Source organism: Muntiacus reevesi, chromosome 13, assembly GCF_963930625.1.
Source record: "Muntiacus reevesi chromosome 13, mMunRee1.1, whole genome shotgun sequence".
NCBI lineage: Eukaryota > Metazoa > Chordata > Mammalia > Artiodactyla > Cervidae > Muntiacus > Muntiacus reevesi.
In genome coordinates this window covers 64,054,349-64,074,494 of record NC_089261.1, presented here as the reverse complement: position 1 = coordinate 64,074,494, position 20,146 = coordinate 64,054,349, and the positions used below count along the sequence as shown (strand labels likewise).

Sequence of the window (20,146 nt, the reverse complement as noted above, 5' to 3'; positions counted from 1 at the left end):
CTGCATTTTAGATCTGGTGAGAACTTTAAACACAAAGGGTAAGTTTCATGAAATCTATCCAGTCTGAAATTTGTTTAAACTAGATATTAACTTGCTTACTGAAAAACTGAGGTGTTATTCATTCATTTACTGAAAAACATTCATAGAGCACCTATTGGAGGCCAAGCATTGGGTCTACACTGTGTCAGGGAATAGAGACATGGAGACAAATGAGAGAGCCCCTCACCTCTGCTCCCACCTGGCTCCTCCATGAAATCAAAATCTAATGAACTTTGAAATTCTCAACTTCAAAATGCTGATAAAAAACTGCCCAGCCCAATCTACTAGTTCTATTAAAGCACGTAACACAAATATCAATATCATACATCTATCTTACCCAGATAGTTTGATGTCTTGATAAATAACCATGGCGATGATACATTGTCAGTATTTTAAACTTGATATCTCGTAGGCAACTCAAGCCAAAAACAATAAAGAAAAGCTTGCCCACATCATATAATTTCACTTCTGGATGTGGAGCGCATTATTTTAGACATGAATCTTAGAGTCGTCACCAATTCTTCACTAATATTTTTTGTTCAGGTTCCTTCTGTTTCTTTCTATAAAATATATCTTCCTTCATACTTTTCCAGCAACATCCATCTTGAAGGTGGTCACTTCCTTTCTGAACCTCCACAACAAATAAGTGTTGTCCCACTTTCAGCAAAAGACACCTCTAGCCAAACCGAAACACCCCTTTCCTCAAGCTCCTCACTTTCCCAACAGCTGTCAGGGAAACATCAGCTCACCACCCAGATGGACCACAGCAGCTCTGAACTACTCAACCTCTCCTCAGCTTTCTCTTCCCACGCCCTCACCTTTGCTCCACACACCCTCTGCCCTACTCACCACACCTCTGGCCCCACATTCACTCCTTTATTCATAAGACAGCAGGATCGTCGGTTTGTGCTCAGTCACCCAGTTATGTCCGACTCTTGGCAACCCCATGAACTGTAGCCCACCAGGCTCCTCTGTCCATGGGGTCTTCCAGGCAAGAGTACTGGAGTGGATCATCATTTCCTTCTCCAGGGGATCTTCTTGACCCGTGGAGAGAACCCGGGTCTCCAGCCTGGCAGGTGGATTCCTGACCACTAGCACCACCTGGGAAGCCATGATAGGGCACAGTAACTCCTGAACTCAGGGCAGTGAGCTAGATATGCTGCCATAATGTATGTTCAATAAAGGGATGAATGCATGCACATGTGTGCTCTCTACGTTCATGGTGTTTACCCCCTGGCTGGACAGGTAAGACATGTTAAACCTGTAATGATCACACAAGGAGATCTTTAAGGGCCACATGAGTGACACCAGCCAAACTCTAAAGAAGTGAGGATTTGGGGACGTCCCTGGTAGTTCAGTGGTTAAGACTACTTCACTCTTCAGCGCAGGGGGACATGGCTTCAATCCCTGGTTGGAGAGCTAATCCCACATGCCTCATGGCCAAAAAACAAAACATAAAACAGAAGCAGTATTGTAACAAATTCAACAAAGACTAAAAATGGTCCATATCTAAATAAAGAAGTGAGGAGTGATTGCCTACTTCTGGCTGGATCATGAAGACTTTCAGAAGGAGGTGACATATGGTCTGGATGCTAGAGGAGGAGAAGGATTTTAAAAAGTCCAGTTGCAGGAGAAAGGGCAGCTCATGGAGAGGGAGGCACAGGCTTTTAACCAGAAGACAAATGCATACTCCGTGTGCAGCAGTGCCTGGGGGAACTGGAGAAAAGTCTGTGGAGAAGGCGGGAGGAGGACATTCGGGACTGCCTGGGAAAGAGTCAGCTGGGCTCTACTAAGTGTATGTCCGGGTTGTTTCTCCAGCACCCGATGCCTACAGTTCTCTACCCAATCCTCCAGCAACGTGCCAAATGCCAAATCATACAGTTAATAATAATGCTGGTATAGTGCAGCGTCACAAATCAGTGAAAGCACTGATGGGTCAATTAAAACTGTGATTTTCCAACAGGTATGTAGTAAACAAAGAAACAGTTATAATAGAATTAACATACACATAGCACTCACGCTATGCCAGACATCATTTTAAAGTCACGCAATTCTCATGAACCCTATATGGTAGGCACGATTATTAGTGCCCCCATTTTACAAATGGAAAGGAGAAAGCTGGCTCAGAGAGGTTAAAGGTTCTGCCCAAGAGCACCTAGCGAGCAAGAGGCACAGCTCGGATACTGACCCTGGCCACCGGACTCTCAAGTCCACATCGGAGCGAGTCCTCTTCAGTGACCTTGTTCACTGGACACCGCTACAGCTAGGTTTATGTCAATGAGCGAATAAGCCTGCCTTGCTCTCTGCTCTCTATTCTAATTACTCAGGCAGTGTTTTACGGGTTTTGTGTTTATTTGTTTTGGCACAGCATTAGATATGACATTGTAGAGACAAGAACGCCCCCAAGACACCACGAAGCTATCAAGACCAAGGTGATGCCACCATGAATCCTATGGCCAGTTAGCTCACTATCTGTTCTGTGAATACGCAAAATGAGAGGAAAGACTCAGATTTTCATTCATATGACAATATGGCCAGGCCTTAGCGGCACACACACACCACGTGCCTTACCTGGAACCTCCATATCTACAAAACATCCAAAGACACAGTGCTTAAGCAGGCTGGAAACCTAGCACAAGACGTTAGATATTCATTACAAGATTTTCTTTAAGGAAAAAAAAATGGTAAGTGTTCCAATAGTTTCTAATATAATCTACTTCCACATTCTCAGATGCTTTCCACAATAAGTACTAGACATTTCATTTTGTTCCACAGTTGGTCCACAAGTAACAGTTCTGAGATACACAATGGACTCTCTTGCTTCTACATATTGATAGAGAGAAAAGTGCATTTGTATATGGGTGTAAATATCTGTACACATTATCTTTCCACTTCATATGAAGAATGGGGGAAGTGCAAAAGTAATCATTGTGGCAGTTAACCCTACAAAATCAGCCTATCCCCCATTTAATGTGCAATCCCCAGTTACAACCCCCTTTTCCCTCTGCCCATAGCACCAAGGTGCTAGGAGGACCAGTGGAGTGGAGTGGCGATGCCTTTGTAATACCCTGGGATGCACATGGCATCAGTGAGTGGCCAGTATCCCCACTGCTAAGTTGACAGCACCTCCACTGGAAAGGAGTTTTTATGGCACTGACATGACTGTCTGCATACCCGAATAGCATCACACAGGAGAGGAGCAGAGGTGATTCAGTGTGGTGAGGAAGGGCGCTTGCACAGCATCCTGAACTATGAGGGGGTGCTTCCCTCAGTCAAACACCATGCGCACATCAGGGGCAGAAACACACCCTTGCACTCACCTTTACACATTCTGCCTACTAAGTCTTTAAATATGCAAAACCTTCTCACCTGTGGTCAGCTGCTTTGTTGGCTAAAACGGTGCGAGTGTGGGGCAAAGCAGACCTCATCCCCATGTTAATACCTTGCTCATTTGGAAGAGGTTCACGGCTTCCCCAGGTGTTACCTGCCTTCTTGTCTGATGCTTCCCACAGTCTTGGGAAACTGACAGTGGTGAATACTACACATGAGAAACTGAATCCTTAAGTAAGTTAAGATCCTCATAATCATGCATCAAACTAGGGCCCATGTCTCCCAAATCCTACTTCAGTAGAAGAGCATAAGTAGCCACGTGCCCACAGAAGGTCGCAGAGCAGCAGGATCATCCGAGAGTGGCCCCTGGAGCACCTGGGAGCTGGCTGATGTGCAAACGCCAGGGCTTCAGCCCAGCCTGTGAAATCCAAACCACAGCCCTTGGGAGGGCTCTGCACATGGAAGTCTGAGAGGCTCTGACACTGAGAATTAGAACAAACAGGGAAATAACTCTACGGACAACTGAACAGATACCACGTTCAAAGTAAACCCAAAGTCATGCTGTCTATGCAATAATGTAAAAATGCAGATAAGGAACAATAAGCAGATTATCTAGAATCAAAACACTGTAGACTGGGTTGGTCAAAAAGTTTGTTTAGGTTTTTCTATAACAGCGTACTGTGTGTGTGTGTGTGTGTGTGTGTGTGTGTGAATGGCTCAATTGTGTCCAACTCTTTACAACTTCATGGACTGTGGTCCACCAGGCTCCTCTGTCCATGGAATTCTCCAGGTAAGAATACTGGAGTAAGTTGCCATTCCCTCTTCCAGAGGATCTTCCTAACCCAGGGATCAAACCCAGATCTCCTGCATTGCAGGCAGATTCTTTAATGTTTGAGCTATGAAAATGGGTTAAAAAAAATGCACTGTCCAGTAACATACAGTGTCATGGGAAGGACATCTCATTCACAGATTCAGCTGTTTAACAGGTAATAATATGTATTTAGTATTAAGTGCCAGAGACAAAAGGCTCGTTCAATGCAGCATCTCATTTGCCCTTCATAAGAGCCCAATAAGGTAGGTATCATTATCCAGAGATAATATATACACATAGATGAAGATACTTGCCACAGTCATGCTGCTAGTTAAATAGCAAAGGGTCAGAATTCCAACTAAGGTTCACCTCAAAAGCCATTTTTTTGCAACATTAAACTAGATTGCTTCCCCAAATTGTACTAATCAAATACAACGCATTAATAGAATGTATTTGATGGCACACACTTTCAGTTTTCAATTAATAAATCAAGTATTTCCAAGTCAAAGCCTCTTATAACTGTCATTGGAATCTTCTAGGTCTATTTAATAGCTGGCTCTCACTGGCTACAACAATTATTAATTTAGGCTGTCTGGAGCTGGTCCGCTTAATATGAACTTTTCAGTCCAAATTTAACAGTACGCTGTCAATCCGTGTCCCACAGCTGCAGGCCCTCGACAGGACTGGCCCTTTAATTACCTCATTCTGATGGATGCCAGGGACGGTCAGAATGACTGCTGGGGCTCTGCCCCCGGTCCCAGATCCTCAGTCACCCCTGGACTCCCAGCACTGAACAGGGCCACAAGGCTGTGCAGAAGTCTGAGGCGGCAACCGGCGCCCCAAGCCTTCTTATGGAGTTCACCGCTCATAGCCCTCAGCCATGCCCACTGGCAGCCGGCCCTGGAGGGACCCCATCCCCCTGCCCTGGGCCCCCCAAGCCAGCTCGGAGGCTGCGAGGCCACGGCAGCAGCTTCCGAGAGGAGCGACCTCACTCCTCCAGTCCATCCCAAGAGTCCTGCGCCTCACGCAGACCAGCCGTCCGCGGGCCCCGGCTGGTGCAGAGCGATGCTCTCAGTGCTGCGGAGGACAGAACCGCTCCAGGTAACTGCTCTTCTCTGGGCCTGGCGAGAGACAGCGCTCCGTGTGCGGGGGGAGCACACCGTCGCTCCAGGAAGAGTAAGGAGCTAGCAGAGAGGAGCAGGACAGGCCTCTGTGACTGGAGAGGCTGGGTCCATAAGGGAGGGAACACATCCGAAAAAGCAAATTGATGAAATGCACACATAGAAATACAAAAGGGAAAGACAAAAATATGATCCCACTGGAGTTCTGGGTATGCATCCCCCCCAACCCTGCTAGAGCTGAAGTCTAGTGTGGAGCTCCACGATTCAAGGGAAAATTGCAAGATTTAACAAAGAACCACCACATTTGGAAAATGAAATCTCAAATTTCAGGCCAAGATGGTATCCTCATTTCCTCCTTCTATCAATTTCCCACGGAAAGGAATGAACTGATCGATGAGGTTTTACAGCATTATTGGAAACCAGACATAAGATGTCCCGGTGGCTGTCTTCGGGAGGTGATGCAGGGAGACGACGGACAAGTAACATGGGGTACTGACTTGCTGGGCTTCCGGAAATGCAACAGGAAGTCTCCAGAAGAGCACGTATGGGACTGTCTCCACCCTCACCACCCCAGCCCCCTCCACCGGCGCCAAGACTAGAGATGCAAGAAGGAAGACACGTAAGTGACATTAAGTGACAGTCTGCTCGGCTACTCCTCACTGGAGACTGGAAACGCCGGCAGAAGAGGTCGGGATAAGCCTCTTCTCCACTTGGCACCCAATCACAGCTCATTCACATTTATTAATGATGATAATTTGAAGATGGCATGTTGCTCTTAAAGTCTTCAGTCACTAGTTTCACTGGGCATGGATGTCAAAAGTGTACCTGGCTGGTAAGAGCCCCGTGGCCCAGCCCACCCACAGATGCACTAAGAGCAAGCGGGTGACTCACATGCGGCTGCTCCCAGACTCTCAAAACCTCCATCTTCTCCAATCCCCAAAAAACTCCCGTCCATCAGCCGAAGTCAATAAGCCATGAATTATTGAGCTCACGGAATACAGATCATGAATATGTATGTGCATGTTTGGAAGACGAGATTCTCAAACAAAAGGGCTCCACCGCGGTTTACAAGAAACCAGCACACATGTCTTAAGGAAATGGCTGAAGTCCATCTACGCCTGTATGTTGCTCAGACCGGGTTTCAGCACACAAGAGATGGTGGAAAAATCAGTGTTTCTGGTGGGCTTTTTGCTTCTGTTTTTCCAAGTGCACTTGCATGGAATAATTTGCTGAATAAAACATTGCTGTTGCTTTCTGTAAGAATCCAAAGGTGCGGACGCTCTTTGAGGTCACGGTTATTGCAGCCAGCACCTGCAAGCTGCCTGTGGAAAAGGATGGTGTGTCATTATTTTTCCTTCCATCCATCCTTTACTTCGGCACACTCCTCTCAAGGTCTCAGCCTCCAACCATCGCAGTGAGCCCAAACTCCTGACCTAATTCCCTCAGAGTCTCCAACTAAAAGAGCCAAAATAACCCTCAGAAGAGAACATCCAAGTTCACGAGACACAGGCTCTTTGTGCAGCCCTCCCCTCCTCTAACCCTGCCGGGTGGCGCTAAAGCCACCTTTGGCGGCTACTGCCAACTGTCCACTGGCCGCTCGCCAGCCCTGGGCCCCCAAGCCACACACCTGGACAAGACTCCTCTAAGCTGGTGACAAAGCCAATCAGCCTGCTCCACTTCTGCTCTCGTCTGGGGCGCCTCAGCCTGACCACTACATTCTGAGATAAATGGGGGCGGGAATCTCTCTCTCCTTGGGGATGTTCTTCCACTATTATTATCACCTACAATACACAGGGCACCATGCTAACCCCTAGAGTCGGGGTTAGCAAACTTTCTGCAAAGGGCCTGAAAGTAAATATTTTAGGTTTCATAGGCATATACAGTCTCTGTCATATACTCCTTAAAAAAAAAATCTATGAAAAGCATAAAAAGTTCTTATTTTAAAGTGTGGTAAAGTACACATAAAATCTGCCATAGTAAGTGTACAGTTCAATGGTATTAAGTATACTCATATTGCTATGCAACCAACATCACCATCTCCAGAACTCTCTCCGTCTTACAAAACTGAAACTCTGTATCCAATAAACAATTCCCCATTCTCCCCTCCGCCTGCCCCAGCAACCACCATCCTGCTGCCTCTATGAACGTAACTGTTCTAGAACCACACAGCACTTGTCCTTTTTATGACTGACTTATTGCACCTAGCGTAATGTCCTCTAGGGCCATCCACGATGCGTAACAAGGTGCTAGAATCTCCTTCCTCTTTAAAGCTAAGTACTATTCCATTGTGTGCATGCACCATGTTTTTGGCTAATTAACCACCAGTAGAAGAATGTAAAAACCATACTTAACTCTCAGGAAAAATAAAAACAGGCCACAGCCCAGATGTGGCCCACAGGTCGTAGCTGCCAAACCCTGCTGTAGAGACACCGAAACCCACAACAGAGACCAGAGGTTCTGGAATTTCCCTAGTCTCTGGCACCTTCAGTACATCCATTATTTTTTCACAGCACCCCAAAGCCAAAAGAAATACCCAATCATCCCATCTATTAAGTATTTATATCCAAACAGCTTAATATGTTGTTAAATCCTAACAGCTTAACTCCTGTTGGGGACTCAAGACTACAGAATCAGACCCAACACTGTCAACCTCAGAAATTCCACAGCGATTTTCACATGATACTTGCTTTTAATCACAGCACCCGAGAGAAACTCGGTTTGGCAAAAGTAGGCTCGGGTTGAAAGGTATGTATATTTAAAGCTTGAGCTGACTTATCTCAAGTTAGTTGATCCACATGGTGTCTGACAGGCAGCAGTGTGTTTCCCCCATAAATGTAGGCAATTTACCATGGGCTCCCCCTCCACCAAGGCCCAGGGGTCCGCAAAACACTGTTTGAGAACTGCAGGGAGAGGCTGTCCTAGGGGTTTTAGATAGAGGTGGGGAAGCAGGATGAAATCCCAAGACCATGCTGAACGAGAGACAGGAGCACAGGCCCCGTGTCCAACGAGCAGATAGACACGGAGCCACAGATGCTAGAAGACAGGCCCAGAGCCCCCAAGTCAGGGACAGCTGAGCAAGGGCTGGGGCCTAAGCTGCCCTTGCAGAGAGAGTGAGACTCCACAAGAGAAGAGGGAGTGAGTGAACAGACCGTACAGGAGAGGCCCCGACCACGAACTCGGAGGGTGTGAAGGGGGACCTGGAGCTGCGTGCAGACTGGTGAGACCTAGGGGGTGAGTCACTCAACGCTGCCAGGAAAGTGGACATTTAAAGGTGTCCTCAGGGACTTCCCTGGTGGTCCAATGACTAAGAATCTGCCATGCAATGCAGGAGATGTGGGTTCGATCCCCGCTGGGGGAACGAGGATCCCACATGCTGCAGAACAGCTCAGCCCAAGCACCGCAACGAGAGGTTGTGCGCCACCACAATGAAAGAGCCCGCATGACACAAACAGCCAAATGAATAAACAATTTTTTTCCCTAAAAAAAGATACGTTTCAGTAAACTTAATCTAGCAGTTCTGTGAGCGACAACCCGGAGAAAGAAGGGTCTGCGATGAGACCCAGGCGAGGTGTGGGCAGAGGGCGACCGGCAGGGATGCTGCCGGGAGAGGACACAAAAGCGGCCAGGGTCACACAAGCATATGGGATGCAGAAAGACGGCACCGATGGGCCGGCCTGCAGGCAGCAGTGCAGACACAGACGGAGCTGAAGTGCAGGCACAGCAGGGAAAGAGTGGAAGGGCCGGGGAGGGAGCGACAGAAAGGCACACAGCACCAAAGGGAGCTCAACCCAGGGCTAGACAACCTGGAGGGAAGTGGGAGGGCGCGTCAGCAGGGAGGGGACCTTCGGGTGATTCATGCTGATGCAGAAACCAACACAGTATTGTAAAGCAGTTACCCTCCAATAAAAGAACCTTACGGGACAAGGCTGGCCTTAGATGAGGGAGGAGCATGAGAAGAGATTCAGGAATAATCAAGGCTTCTAGACCAGGTAACAGGGGCGGGGGAAGGGGGGAGGGGAGGGAATGATAAATGATGTCACTCCCACCAAGGAGGTACACAGAGGCTGTCCTAAGGTGGCCAGGGAGAAACACAGCATATGAGTGTGGCTTTGATATTCTAAGTCTGAGGGCACAGCAGGGCACTGGGGCAGATTTAGCTGGCAGTTGATCCGGTTGATCAGCAGAGCCCAGGCCCTGGACAGGTCCCCACGTAGGGCAGAAAAGGAGGAGTCAGACAGACCACAGGAGAATAGGAGGCTCTGGAGGGTGGAGGTCAGAGGGCAAGCAGACGACTCTGGTCTAAGAGTCAGAAGCCTCAGGTTTGTAAATAAAGTGATTCTTTAAAATTCCCAATATTTTAAACAAATGTTTAGAATGCATTTAATGACTTGGCTTCCCCAAAGGCTTAGGAGGTAAAGAATCTGTCTGCAATGCAGGAGACACAGGAGAAGTGGGTTCGGTTCAATCCTTGGGTCAGGAAGATCCCCTAGAGGAGGAAATGGCAACCCACTCTAATAGTCCGGCCTGGAAAATTTCATGGACAGAGCAGGCTGGTGGGCTACAGTCCCAGGAGTCACAAAGAGTCAGACAGGACTGAGTGACTAAGCACAATTGCGTGGCAAGCGGAAGACCAGCAGCTGTGCCTGGGGAGCAGTGATGCGGAGGCGAGTACAGATGTGTGCTGACCGCTTCCAAGTTCCCGTCGGTACCTACTCTCCATCCTTTTCACCCTGCCCTGTATGCACCACGTTTTTCTCCAGGATTCCCGTGCCGCCTGGATTCTACTTGGGTTCACCCAGTGGAGTCCAGGAGATGAGAGGGGGGAAGGAGAGTGAAGTTTGACTATTTATCCTCTCGACTCCATCACAGACTGGTTGTAACCCATGTCCCAGGTTCCTGGTTCTCATCAAGTGGCCCTCTCCATTCAGCCCTCCGATCCCCTAAACCTTCAGTCCCAGGGCGGCAACCATGGAAATGACCAGAATATGGCCACAAATTCTTCGACACTCTTATCACCTCCCATTGAGAGTGGGTGGACTTGGCGACTACTGTGAACAATACAATAGGCCGAAGTGACACTGCTACAGTGTCCAGACTGGCTGCTTCTACTGAGGGATGCTGAAGCAGACCAGTTCCTGGGAGGTACAGGCCTCCTCTGATGGCCTTTCTCATATTGCACAGAAGTCTCAGACACTCCAGCCAACTTCTGCCTCCTCCCTGCACCCAGGGTCAGATCTGCAGCCTGACAATTCCCCCAGCCCTCCCCATCTCTCTTCCTGCTTTCTCTCTCACAAGCATTTCCCCTAAGAAAATCCTTGCACATGTAATCCCATTGCGGCATCCTCTTCTCTGGAGGACTCAGACTAATATGACCATCCCATATTGAAAACTGAGCTTTGATATATTAAACATACAGACAGAGACAACAGAACTTGCTCTTGCTGAATAAGGGCGGTCCCATTAATCAAAGGTCATCAATAACCAGTTTTAGACAATGTGATGTCGGTATCTGTGGCTGGATCTAATTCCTAAATGAATCATATTAACACGGTGTCATTTTCTTTAATATGATTTTTACAAAGTATGATTTTCACCCATCTCCAGAAATGGGTCCTTCCCCAAATGTCCAAAATAGGCTCGAATCCCTTATCCAAAACCCTGGAGACCATGTGTATTTTGTAATTCAAAATTTTTTAAAAAGTAATATATACATACAACTGTCATATCTGACATAACAAACCAGCAGGTCCAGGGCAAAACTCTATAATCAGATGTTAATATGTCTTCCATGAAACATACAAACTAATGTTTGTATATAACACAAGTGGTATAAATATAAATAACCTTGAGACAGTTCAGGTATGGGTTTGCCACCAAATGAGTTCGGCAAAGGTCAGACTGCGAGAGTTAATTCTTAGGTAGGTTAATAAGGAGTTCAGGGCTCTCAAGAAGGAGAAAGGGACAAACGTTTTTTCCCTACATTCCTTCCTCTTAGTCACATGAGAGGTTTTTTTCTTAAACTCTGAGTTGTTACAACAACAACCTTTAACTTTCTTTAAGCCCGGAGCTACTGATTACACAACAAAATAACTCATCTTGCCCAAGGGTATGCCTTTCCTTAAGCTCCTACTGATAATTATAGAACAAGAACGCGCCCTGCTTGAGGACGGGGTTCTCCTTCTTAACAAGAACCTTCTGACTAATCCTGTCACCTTAAGATGTATGTTGCAGCAGTAGGTCTGGTGAGACGTTTCTGTTGTTAATGACTCTGCCCCCTTCTGACGTCTGTGTCAGAAGCTTCCTCTATTCCTTTTGCACTGCAATAAAGCTGTTGTCACACGAAGCTCCGAGTGCCTGAAGCCGCGTCTCTGGTCACGAAGCAAGCAAAACTCCTTCGGAGATCATGAATCCAACACCGTTCACTGTAAGCTATCTATTGTAAGACCATATGAAGCTTTCGGAACTTCTTGACGTTCGGAGAGTGAATAAGGGATTATGGGCCTACACACACACACACACACACACACTCTACAGAAAATTATGCAGATACTCCTTTGCACCAACACAGGAGAATAAACGGCCGCTCCACAGCACCAGGTAAAGCGCACAGAGACAGCATGTGCAAGGCATTTTACACGTGTGCAGAGTGGGGAGGAGACAGGAGGAGATGCTCTTCACTCGTCAAGATTCCCACCCCCCCCCCCCCCAACCTTTTACTACCCTCTACCCTTTGTAATGACTTCATCTCTGGTTAAGAAATGCTGTGGAAGCATTGTGAGTACTGACTGTGAGGCAGGAAGATTTTTAAGCCTAAATGTATTTACACTATTTATGAGACAGTGAGAGTACGTTCACCCCTGCAAACTGCCACCATTGAGGGCAGGAAACTAAAATGTTAGACATAAGTTGGGAGCTGAGGTAGTCCACGGGGGAGATTTACTTAGGATATTAAAGAAGGCTCAAAGTGAGGGACACAGAATATGAAAAACACAGACTGGAGCCCGTCTCGGAGACCTGAGACCTCCAGGTGTCCCCTGCTGTGTTAAAGGCAAGGACACCGGGTGTGTGTGCTCCCACCAGGAGCCCTCAGAATCACCAAGCTCTGGTCCCCCTGCCCGGCCCCGAGCCCCTGTCCTGCCGCTCCTGAGAGGCTCAGCCACCACACAGGTAGCTGAGAGCCGGCGGAGAGGCCCTTCACCTCCCCCCGCCCTGCTTCTTCCTAAAGCTTCTCATTATACACAATAAAAACACAAACAATGAAAAATGGAGAGCAGGGAGAAAAATAAATTAGGAAGGAAACACTCTCCCTAGTCACTAAAGAGTCCTGGGAGAAATGGTCTGTGATGGATAAATGTCCAGGAGTTTTTTAGGGACAGCAATCCAGCCTAATAGAGTCATTTTCACTTTGTACTTTATATATTCAGCGCTGACTGTCTCTTCCACAATAAGCATGTAATAATAACTTGATGATTTTTGTACCCCATAGTTTAACTGTGGGCATAATTGAGAACACTATTAGTTCATATATGTAGGTACTATTATTTTCCTCTATGAACCACTGTCTGGAAATGTACCGAGTGTTCAACATGTCAACAAACATCACTCCATACGTGTGCTGTTTACTCAACCTCCCAGGTCTAAGGTTCTGTGCTCAGCACTGGATTCCCCAGTAAACAAAGCAGGGGTGAACCCTACCCTCAAGAAGCAGGCAGAGCACTGTGGAGACATTACCCCAGGTCCTGCACTTTGAATAACTGAATTCCACTTGTGCCAAGTGCTATGAAGGGGAGGTACTCAGAGACCAGTCAGAGCTTCCTAACAGCTCTCTGAGGTGGATCTCAACCTCGATTGTGGATAAACAGCTATCATTAATATTTGTAACTTTAAAGTATGCTAATTAAAATAACATAAAACATCCTGAACAGATAACAATTACGAGCATAACTACAGGAAGTCCCCTATCCACGAACAAGTTCTGCTCCAAGAGCACGTTAAGTGCAATTTGTCTGTAAATCCAGCAAAGTCAGCCTCGGTACCCAACAAACACAACAATTATCTAGTGCCATACTGTAAGAGCCTCACAGTCATTTTGCACAAACAGTACATAAAACGCAAACACAAAGAATACACATTTCTTATCCCACAGCACAGTACGGCAGTGCAGGGCAACACACAGGGGCGCGTGTGCATCTCTCAAAGATGCAGCCGAAGCTTCACACGCAGGGGACTGACTGCATTATTATAATGACTTGGGAAATTATTTAGTATCAGCCAGCCAATGAGAAAAAAGATGAGAATAAATCAGGAAGAAAGTCTAAATGTGCAAGACAGTCTGTGAATAATTGTTGTTGTTTAGTTGCAAAGTTGTGTCCGACTCTTTGCGATGTCATGGACTGCAGGCCGCAAGGCTCCTCTGTCCGTCGGAATTACCAGGCAAGTATACTGTGGGTAATTACAGTCAAGCAATTTTCAGGGCACCATTCTAGTCTCCCATAAAGGCAAATTTCCCCATGAAGAGGCTTATAGACCTTCAATACAGGACACCCAGCCCTCCACGAGAACAGCAAGGCATTTAACAGAAAGATAACACAGAAACAAATACAAGGTTTATTTTTATAATACAATACTTCCTGAGCACAGAAGTAACACAAAACTCCTAGTCAAACTAAGTGCGCTCTTTGTTTCCGAAAATACAAATAAGCAACTAACAAATACAAATAAGCAACTAACAAATAAGCAAAATACAATAAGAAACGATGGTCCCCCCGTCCTACTCCGCCACCATCTTGTTTAACAAATAGATTCAAGGGATTAGATCTGATAGACAGAATGCCTGAAGAACCATGGACGGAGGTTCTTGATATTGTACAGGAGGCAGTGATCAAGACCATCCCCAAGAAAAAGAAATGCAAAAAGGCAAAATGGCTCTCTGAGGAGGCCTTACAAATAGCTGAGAAAAGAAGAGAAGCGAAAAGCAAAGGAGAGAAGGAAAGATATTCCCATCTGAATGCAGAGTTCCAAAGAACAGCAAGGAGAGATAAGAAAGTCTTCCTCAGCAATCAATGCAAACAAATAGAGGAAAACAACAGAATGGGAAAGACTAGACATCTCTTCAAGAAAACCAGAGATACCAAGGGAACATTTCATGCAAACATGGGATCAATAAAGGACAGAAATGGTATGGACCAATAGAAGCAGAAGATATTAAGAAGAGGTGGCAAGAACACACAGAACACCTATACAAAAGAGATCTTCACGACCCAGATAATTACGATGGCATGATCACTCACCTAGAGCCAGACATCCTGGAATGTGAAGTCAAGTGGGCCTTACGAAGCATCACTACAAACAAAGCCAGTGGAGGTGATGGAATCCCAGTTGAGCTATTTCAAACCTCAAAGATGATGCTGTGCAAGTGCTGCACTCAATATGCCAGCAAATTTGGAAAACTCAGCAGTGGCCACAGGACTGGAAAAGCTCAGTTTTCATTCCAATCCCAAAGAAAGGCAATGCCAAAGAATGTTCAAACTACCGCACAATTGCACTCATCTCACACGCTAGCAAAATAATGCTCAAAATTCTCCAAGCCAGGCTTCAGCAATACATGAACCGTGAACTTTTAGATGTTCAAGCTAGTTTTAGAAAAGGCAGAGGAACCAGAGATCAAACTGCCAACATCCGCTGGATCATGGAAAAAGCAAGAGAGTTCCAGAAAAACATCTATTTCTGCTTTATTGACCATGCCAAAACCTTTGACTGTGTGGATCACAATAAACTGTGGAAAATTCTGAAAGACATGGGAATACCAGACCACCGGATCTGTCTCTTGAGAAACCTGTATGCAGGTCAGGAAGCAACAGTTAGAACTGGACATGGAACAATAGACTGGTTCCAAATAGGAAAAGGAGTATGTCAAGGCTGTATATTGTCACCCTGCTTATTTTAACCTATATGCAGAGTACATCACGAGAAATGCTAGGCTGGATGAAGCACAAGCAGGAATCAAGAATGCTGGGAGAAATATCAATAACCTCAGATATGCGGATGATATCACCTTTATGGCAGAAAGTGAAGAAGAGCTAAAGAGCCTCTTGATGAAAGTGAAAGAGGAGAGTGAAAAAGTTGGCTTAAAGCTCAACATTCACTAAACAAAGATCATGGCATCTGGTCCCATCACTTCATGGCAAATAGATGGAGAAATAGTGGAAACAGTGAGAGACTTTATTTTGGGGGCTCCAAAATCACTGCAGATAGTGACTGCAGGCATGAAATAAAAAGACACTTACTCCTTGGAAGAAAAGTTATGACCAACCTAGACAGCACATTAAAAAGCAGAGACATTACTTTGCCAACAAAGGTCCGTCTGGTCAAAGCTATGGTTTTTCCAGCAGTCATGTATGGATGTGAGAGTTCGACTATAAAGAAAGCTAAGAGCTGAAGAATTGATACTTTTGAACTGTGGTGTTGGAGAAGACACTGGAGGTCCCTTGGACTACAAGGAGATCCAACCAGTCCACCCTAAAGGAGATCAGTCCTGAGTGTTCGTTGGAGGGACTAATGTGGAAGCTGAAACTCCAATACTTGGGCCACCTGATGCAAAGAGCTGACTCATTTGAAAAGACCCTGATGCTGGGAAAGATTGACGGCAGGAGGAGAAGGGGATGACAGAGGATGAGATGGTTGGATGGCATCACCAACTCAATGGACATGAGTTTGGGTAAACTCCGGGAGCTGGTGATGGACAGGGAGGCCTGAAGTGCTGCCATCCATGGGGTTGCAAAGAGTCGGACACGACTGAGCGACTGAACTGAACATGGCCCCGCCCGTCAGAACAAGACCCAGTTTCCTCCTCTATCAGTCTCTCCCATCAGGAAGCTTCCATAAGCCTCTAATCCTTATCCATCATAGGGCAGACAGAATGAAATCCACAATCACAGAAAATTAACCAAACTGATCACATGGAGCACAGCCTTGTCCAGCTCAATGAAACTATGAGCCATGTTAGCTCAGAGGAGACCTTAACAGAGAGTTCCAAGTGGCTGCTACCTATGAACTCAAGTAGACACAAGAGTCAGTCCAGGTGCCAATGTTCATTTAGACCAGCTTACTTGATATTCATTCACACGTCAAATGGATCCTGTCAGACTTAAGCTGTCACCATCACTAAGATCTGTAATTGACACTGGTAAGGAACATGGATGAAATGAGAAGGAAAATAAAGCTCAGTCACCACCAAGTCAACTATACTGTGTCTCCCTTCCTCGGTTTCTATCAGTTGTACAAGAAACAGACAAAAGATGACATCAGCCTGTCACTGACCTTATGCAGAGCTGGAGCCAAGACCGGTACCAAGAACCCGTTGTAAATGTAATTGACAAGCTGATTACGAATCAGGGGGTGAGCCACCTAAGAGAGAAAGAAACAGGCATGAAAAAGACAATCTTTAGATCTTCTTAAAATCAAACCGGAATTCAAAAAGGAAATCCAAATGTTGGCCATTTATTTCATGGCTAAAGAATAATTCACACTTCAAACCACCATGTAATTTTTCCAGATGGTTTATTCCAGTATAAAAAAATAGCCTGGACTTCCAAATTTTAAAACCAGTAATTTAAAATTTCTGTTTGAAAAAAAATTAAAAATATATAATAAATAGACTGAATATGTACATGGGCTCATAAATGAAAGTCAACAAACTGGAATGGATAATTTTTGCTCCGTAACTTCACCTATGTCCTATCTCAACTTGTGACTAATTTTAAAAAAATAACATAATGGACAGTTAAAACCATTTATTTTGTCAGCAGAAAAAATTTCTCATTTTGAAATGCATTCTCTGATAAAATCATTTATATTGGGGAGGAAGGCATTTAGAAAATCTTTTCATAAAAAACAGATAATGCTAAAAAGCAGAAAACATTATCAGAGGTACAACATTTCCTATATTTAAGTTTCAAAATATATTTAGTATGGATAAGCCCTACTGACGTCTTTTATAAATATGATCATCCCCGGTATCTATGGGGAATTGGTTCTGGGATGACCAGCCCCCACTGCCACAATACCCAAATCTGTGGATGCTTAAGTCTCTTATAAATAAAAATGGCATAGTATTTTCATATAATCCACATACATCTTCCCATAAACTATAAATCATCTCTAAATTACTTTATAATGGCTAATAAAATACAGATAGTTGTAACCACAATATAAATGCTATGTAAATAGTTGGTGGCATACAATAAATTCAAGTTTTGCCCTTTGGAACTTTCTGGATTCTTCCAGAAATACTTCCAGATCTGTTGGTAGAATCCACAGCTGTGAAACCTTCAGGTGCAAAGGTCAACTGTAATCTTTGCAGTAGTACCCCAAACAAAAATCTTAAAAGCATATGGCTTCAGTCTCAGAATATGATATAAACTATATCATATCTCTGTTCTCAACCATGCTTGTTAGCTTTCTCTTTCTTTAAAAAAAGTAAAAACAGAGTCAAACAATAAAGTAAAAAGCAATTTCTAGGGAAGTGGGGCTAGATCTTTAAATTACTGATAATCTCCCTCTCTGTGTACATTTGGGGAGAAACTAATAGTTACATCTTTTTTATTTCTACAAACTTCCACAAGAAAATGTTGATAGACTGTAACAATAAAAGAAAAAACAACTTAAGATGTAATCCATTTATCTTATACATAAATAAAATCTCCTTTGACTTAGCAATAAAAATGAGACGGGAACTGAAGTAATTTACTTGCATTTTCTTCCAGAAGCTATTTTTTCATTTGATAGATGAACAGATTATAACTAACATTTTTCCCCTTACAATCACCATAAAGAAATTTTATTTCTTAATAAATCTAGTATTAAGGTAATATTTGTCCTATATAGAAATAAAACATTTTTCAATGAAAACCTACTATACCCTTAAGTATATATACAATCTGATTTTTTATTGAAAACAGTAACAAGAAATTTGAAGGTAAGAATCTAATCAAAAAGCCAAATATACTTGAGTTCAGTGGCTGTTCTTCCCCCGAAGCAGGCCAATTTCAAAGCAAATTTAATTTGTGTTGCTAAGAAGATGCTTAACGTCTTCTAAATTCAATTGAGATAACAATATCCTTTATGTAGTATGCACAATTAAGCAAAATAAAGTGTTTTGCTTTGTAGACTCCCAAGAAGACCTTGAAGTAAAAATGGTATAATTTGGAGTACTTAGAAGCCTAAAAAAATCCATTTAATAAGTCCGGCATTGAACTTATTTTTGATGGTTAAATGGATAATCAAAACAGAATTAACACTTTTTATAAGGAAGATAAAGAAAATGTACTCTTTTTCTTTCTCAATTAAAACTTCCCCCAAACCTATAAACCAACATTTTTACTCATTCCAGGACATTCAACAGGCTTAAAGTAAAGCATCAGTGTTCCACAAACACTGACTGCAATAAGAGAAGGAAGGCCGATGTGATCCGCTGACTCAGCATATCGTCTGTGTCCTGGAAGGCCGTGGTGGACCCCGGCCACTCTCACCTGAATGACGGCGTTGCAGAACTCCAGCGAGTTCATGAACTGGACCAGCGGCGGGAGCAGGAGCCAGTCGTCCCTCAGCAGGCAGTGCCACTCCTCACCCTTCTCCTCCAGCTTGGTAGGCAGCGAAGAGTACAGGCCGCTGAGCCCCGTCGCAAGCACCTGGGTTCAGAAACGAAATGCAATCAGTACTTCCCCTGGGTTCTTCACCTGCAGCTGTGGCTCCCACCCGATGCCACTGCCGCTGACCCGGACTGCACTTCAGGAAGCGAGGGGTTCCCGCCTGCGGGTAGCGAGGGGTTCCCGCCTGAGAGGCTGTCAGCCTGGAGGGAACCCGGAAGGACGCTGGAAGGAGGAGGGAGGAGGAACGGGAGCACCGAGTCCTCGGCTGATACCTCCACGGATACCACGGATACCACGGGCTGCTGATCTCTCCGGTGCCGGGCTGGAGTGCCGGGAGGGAGGCAGATGCAAGATGAAGGAAACATGGTTAGGGCCCCCAGTGTGTGCAGGAGAGGAGCAAACTCAGCAACAACGTGTTCTGTCCCACGCTGCTGAGCGCACACCCAGACACGGCCCGCACCCCTGTCCACCGGGAGCGCCTGGGACTCAGGTGGCCGGGGCAGAAGGCGTCACAGGAGAACCATGAGCAGCTGTATGAGAAAGATTCCAGCAGGCGTGGTCAAGGTCATGGCTGACACACGCTGTTGCCACTCTAGAAGGCACGTTCATCTCATCTCCACAAAGTCTAGAAGAAACCCCTGAGATATTTCAAACCGAGCTAGAGAGGTCTAAACTGAAGCATCGGCAGTGGGGAAAAAGGATTAAGAAACGGCAGGCTCACATGTCAGGCGGAGGGGAGGGTGCTCTAACTGAAATATCCACCAACCCAGTCTTAACCCAAAGGCAGGAGGTTTACCTCCTCCCCCTGCTCTGTTCCTGGGTAACACTGACAGCGCTCGGCTTCAGTCACTGCCAATCAATGAGAACTCCAAACTGTCACATTTTCCAGCTTGGTCATTAAGAAAATGCTGATGCCTTAAACCAAGACAGAAACGTACAAAATGCAGAAAAAACTAGCAGACACTCACTTATGCTGAGTGCCTGCTAGCTTTACCTTGTGGAAAACGGACCCAAGGAAAACAATGGATTTCACGGTACACGGAAGTGATGCTAGCCAGCACCGTAGGGATGCCGACCTGGCAGGTGTGCAAAGGATGCACAGGAAGTGCCCAGAACAGAAGCAAGGGAGTGACCTGTGAAAGGTGCTGCTCTAGGGTAAACCTAAGGTTATAAGGAGCTCAAACGGGAGAGAAGCA

General features: G+C 45.4%; 1 protein-coding gene across 5 annotated transcripts in view; it reads right to left on the bottom strand.

Annotated features, from left to right (window-relative positions):
- The window catches only part of FHIP1A (FHF complex subunit HOOK interacting protein 1A), a 297,893-nt gene that overhangs the window by 58,803 nt on the left and 218,944 nt on the right, over positions 1 to 20,146 (bottom strand). For all 5 annotated transcript variants that reach the window (XM_065904697.1, XM_065904699.1, XM_065904698.1 and 2 more), the window contains 2 exons: positions 18,831 to 18,989; positions 16,621 to 16,707 (listed from right to left, as the gene is read on the bottom strand). In XM_065904697.1, coding sequence (XP_065760769.1) covers positions 16,621 to 16,707; positions 18,831 to 18,989 — 246 coding nt within the window. The remainder of the gene's footprint in view (positions 1 to 16,620; positions 16,708 to 18,830; positions 18,990 to 20,146) is intronic.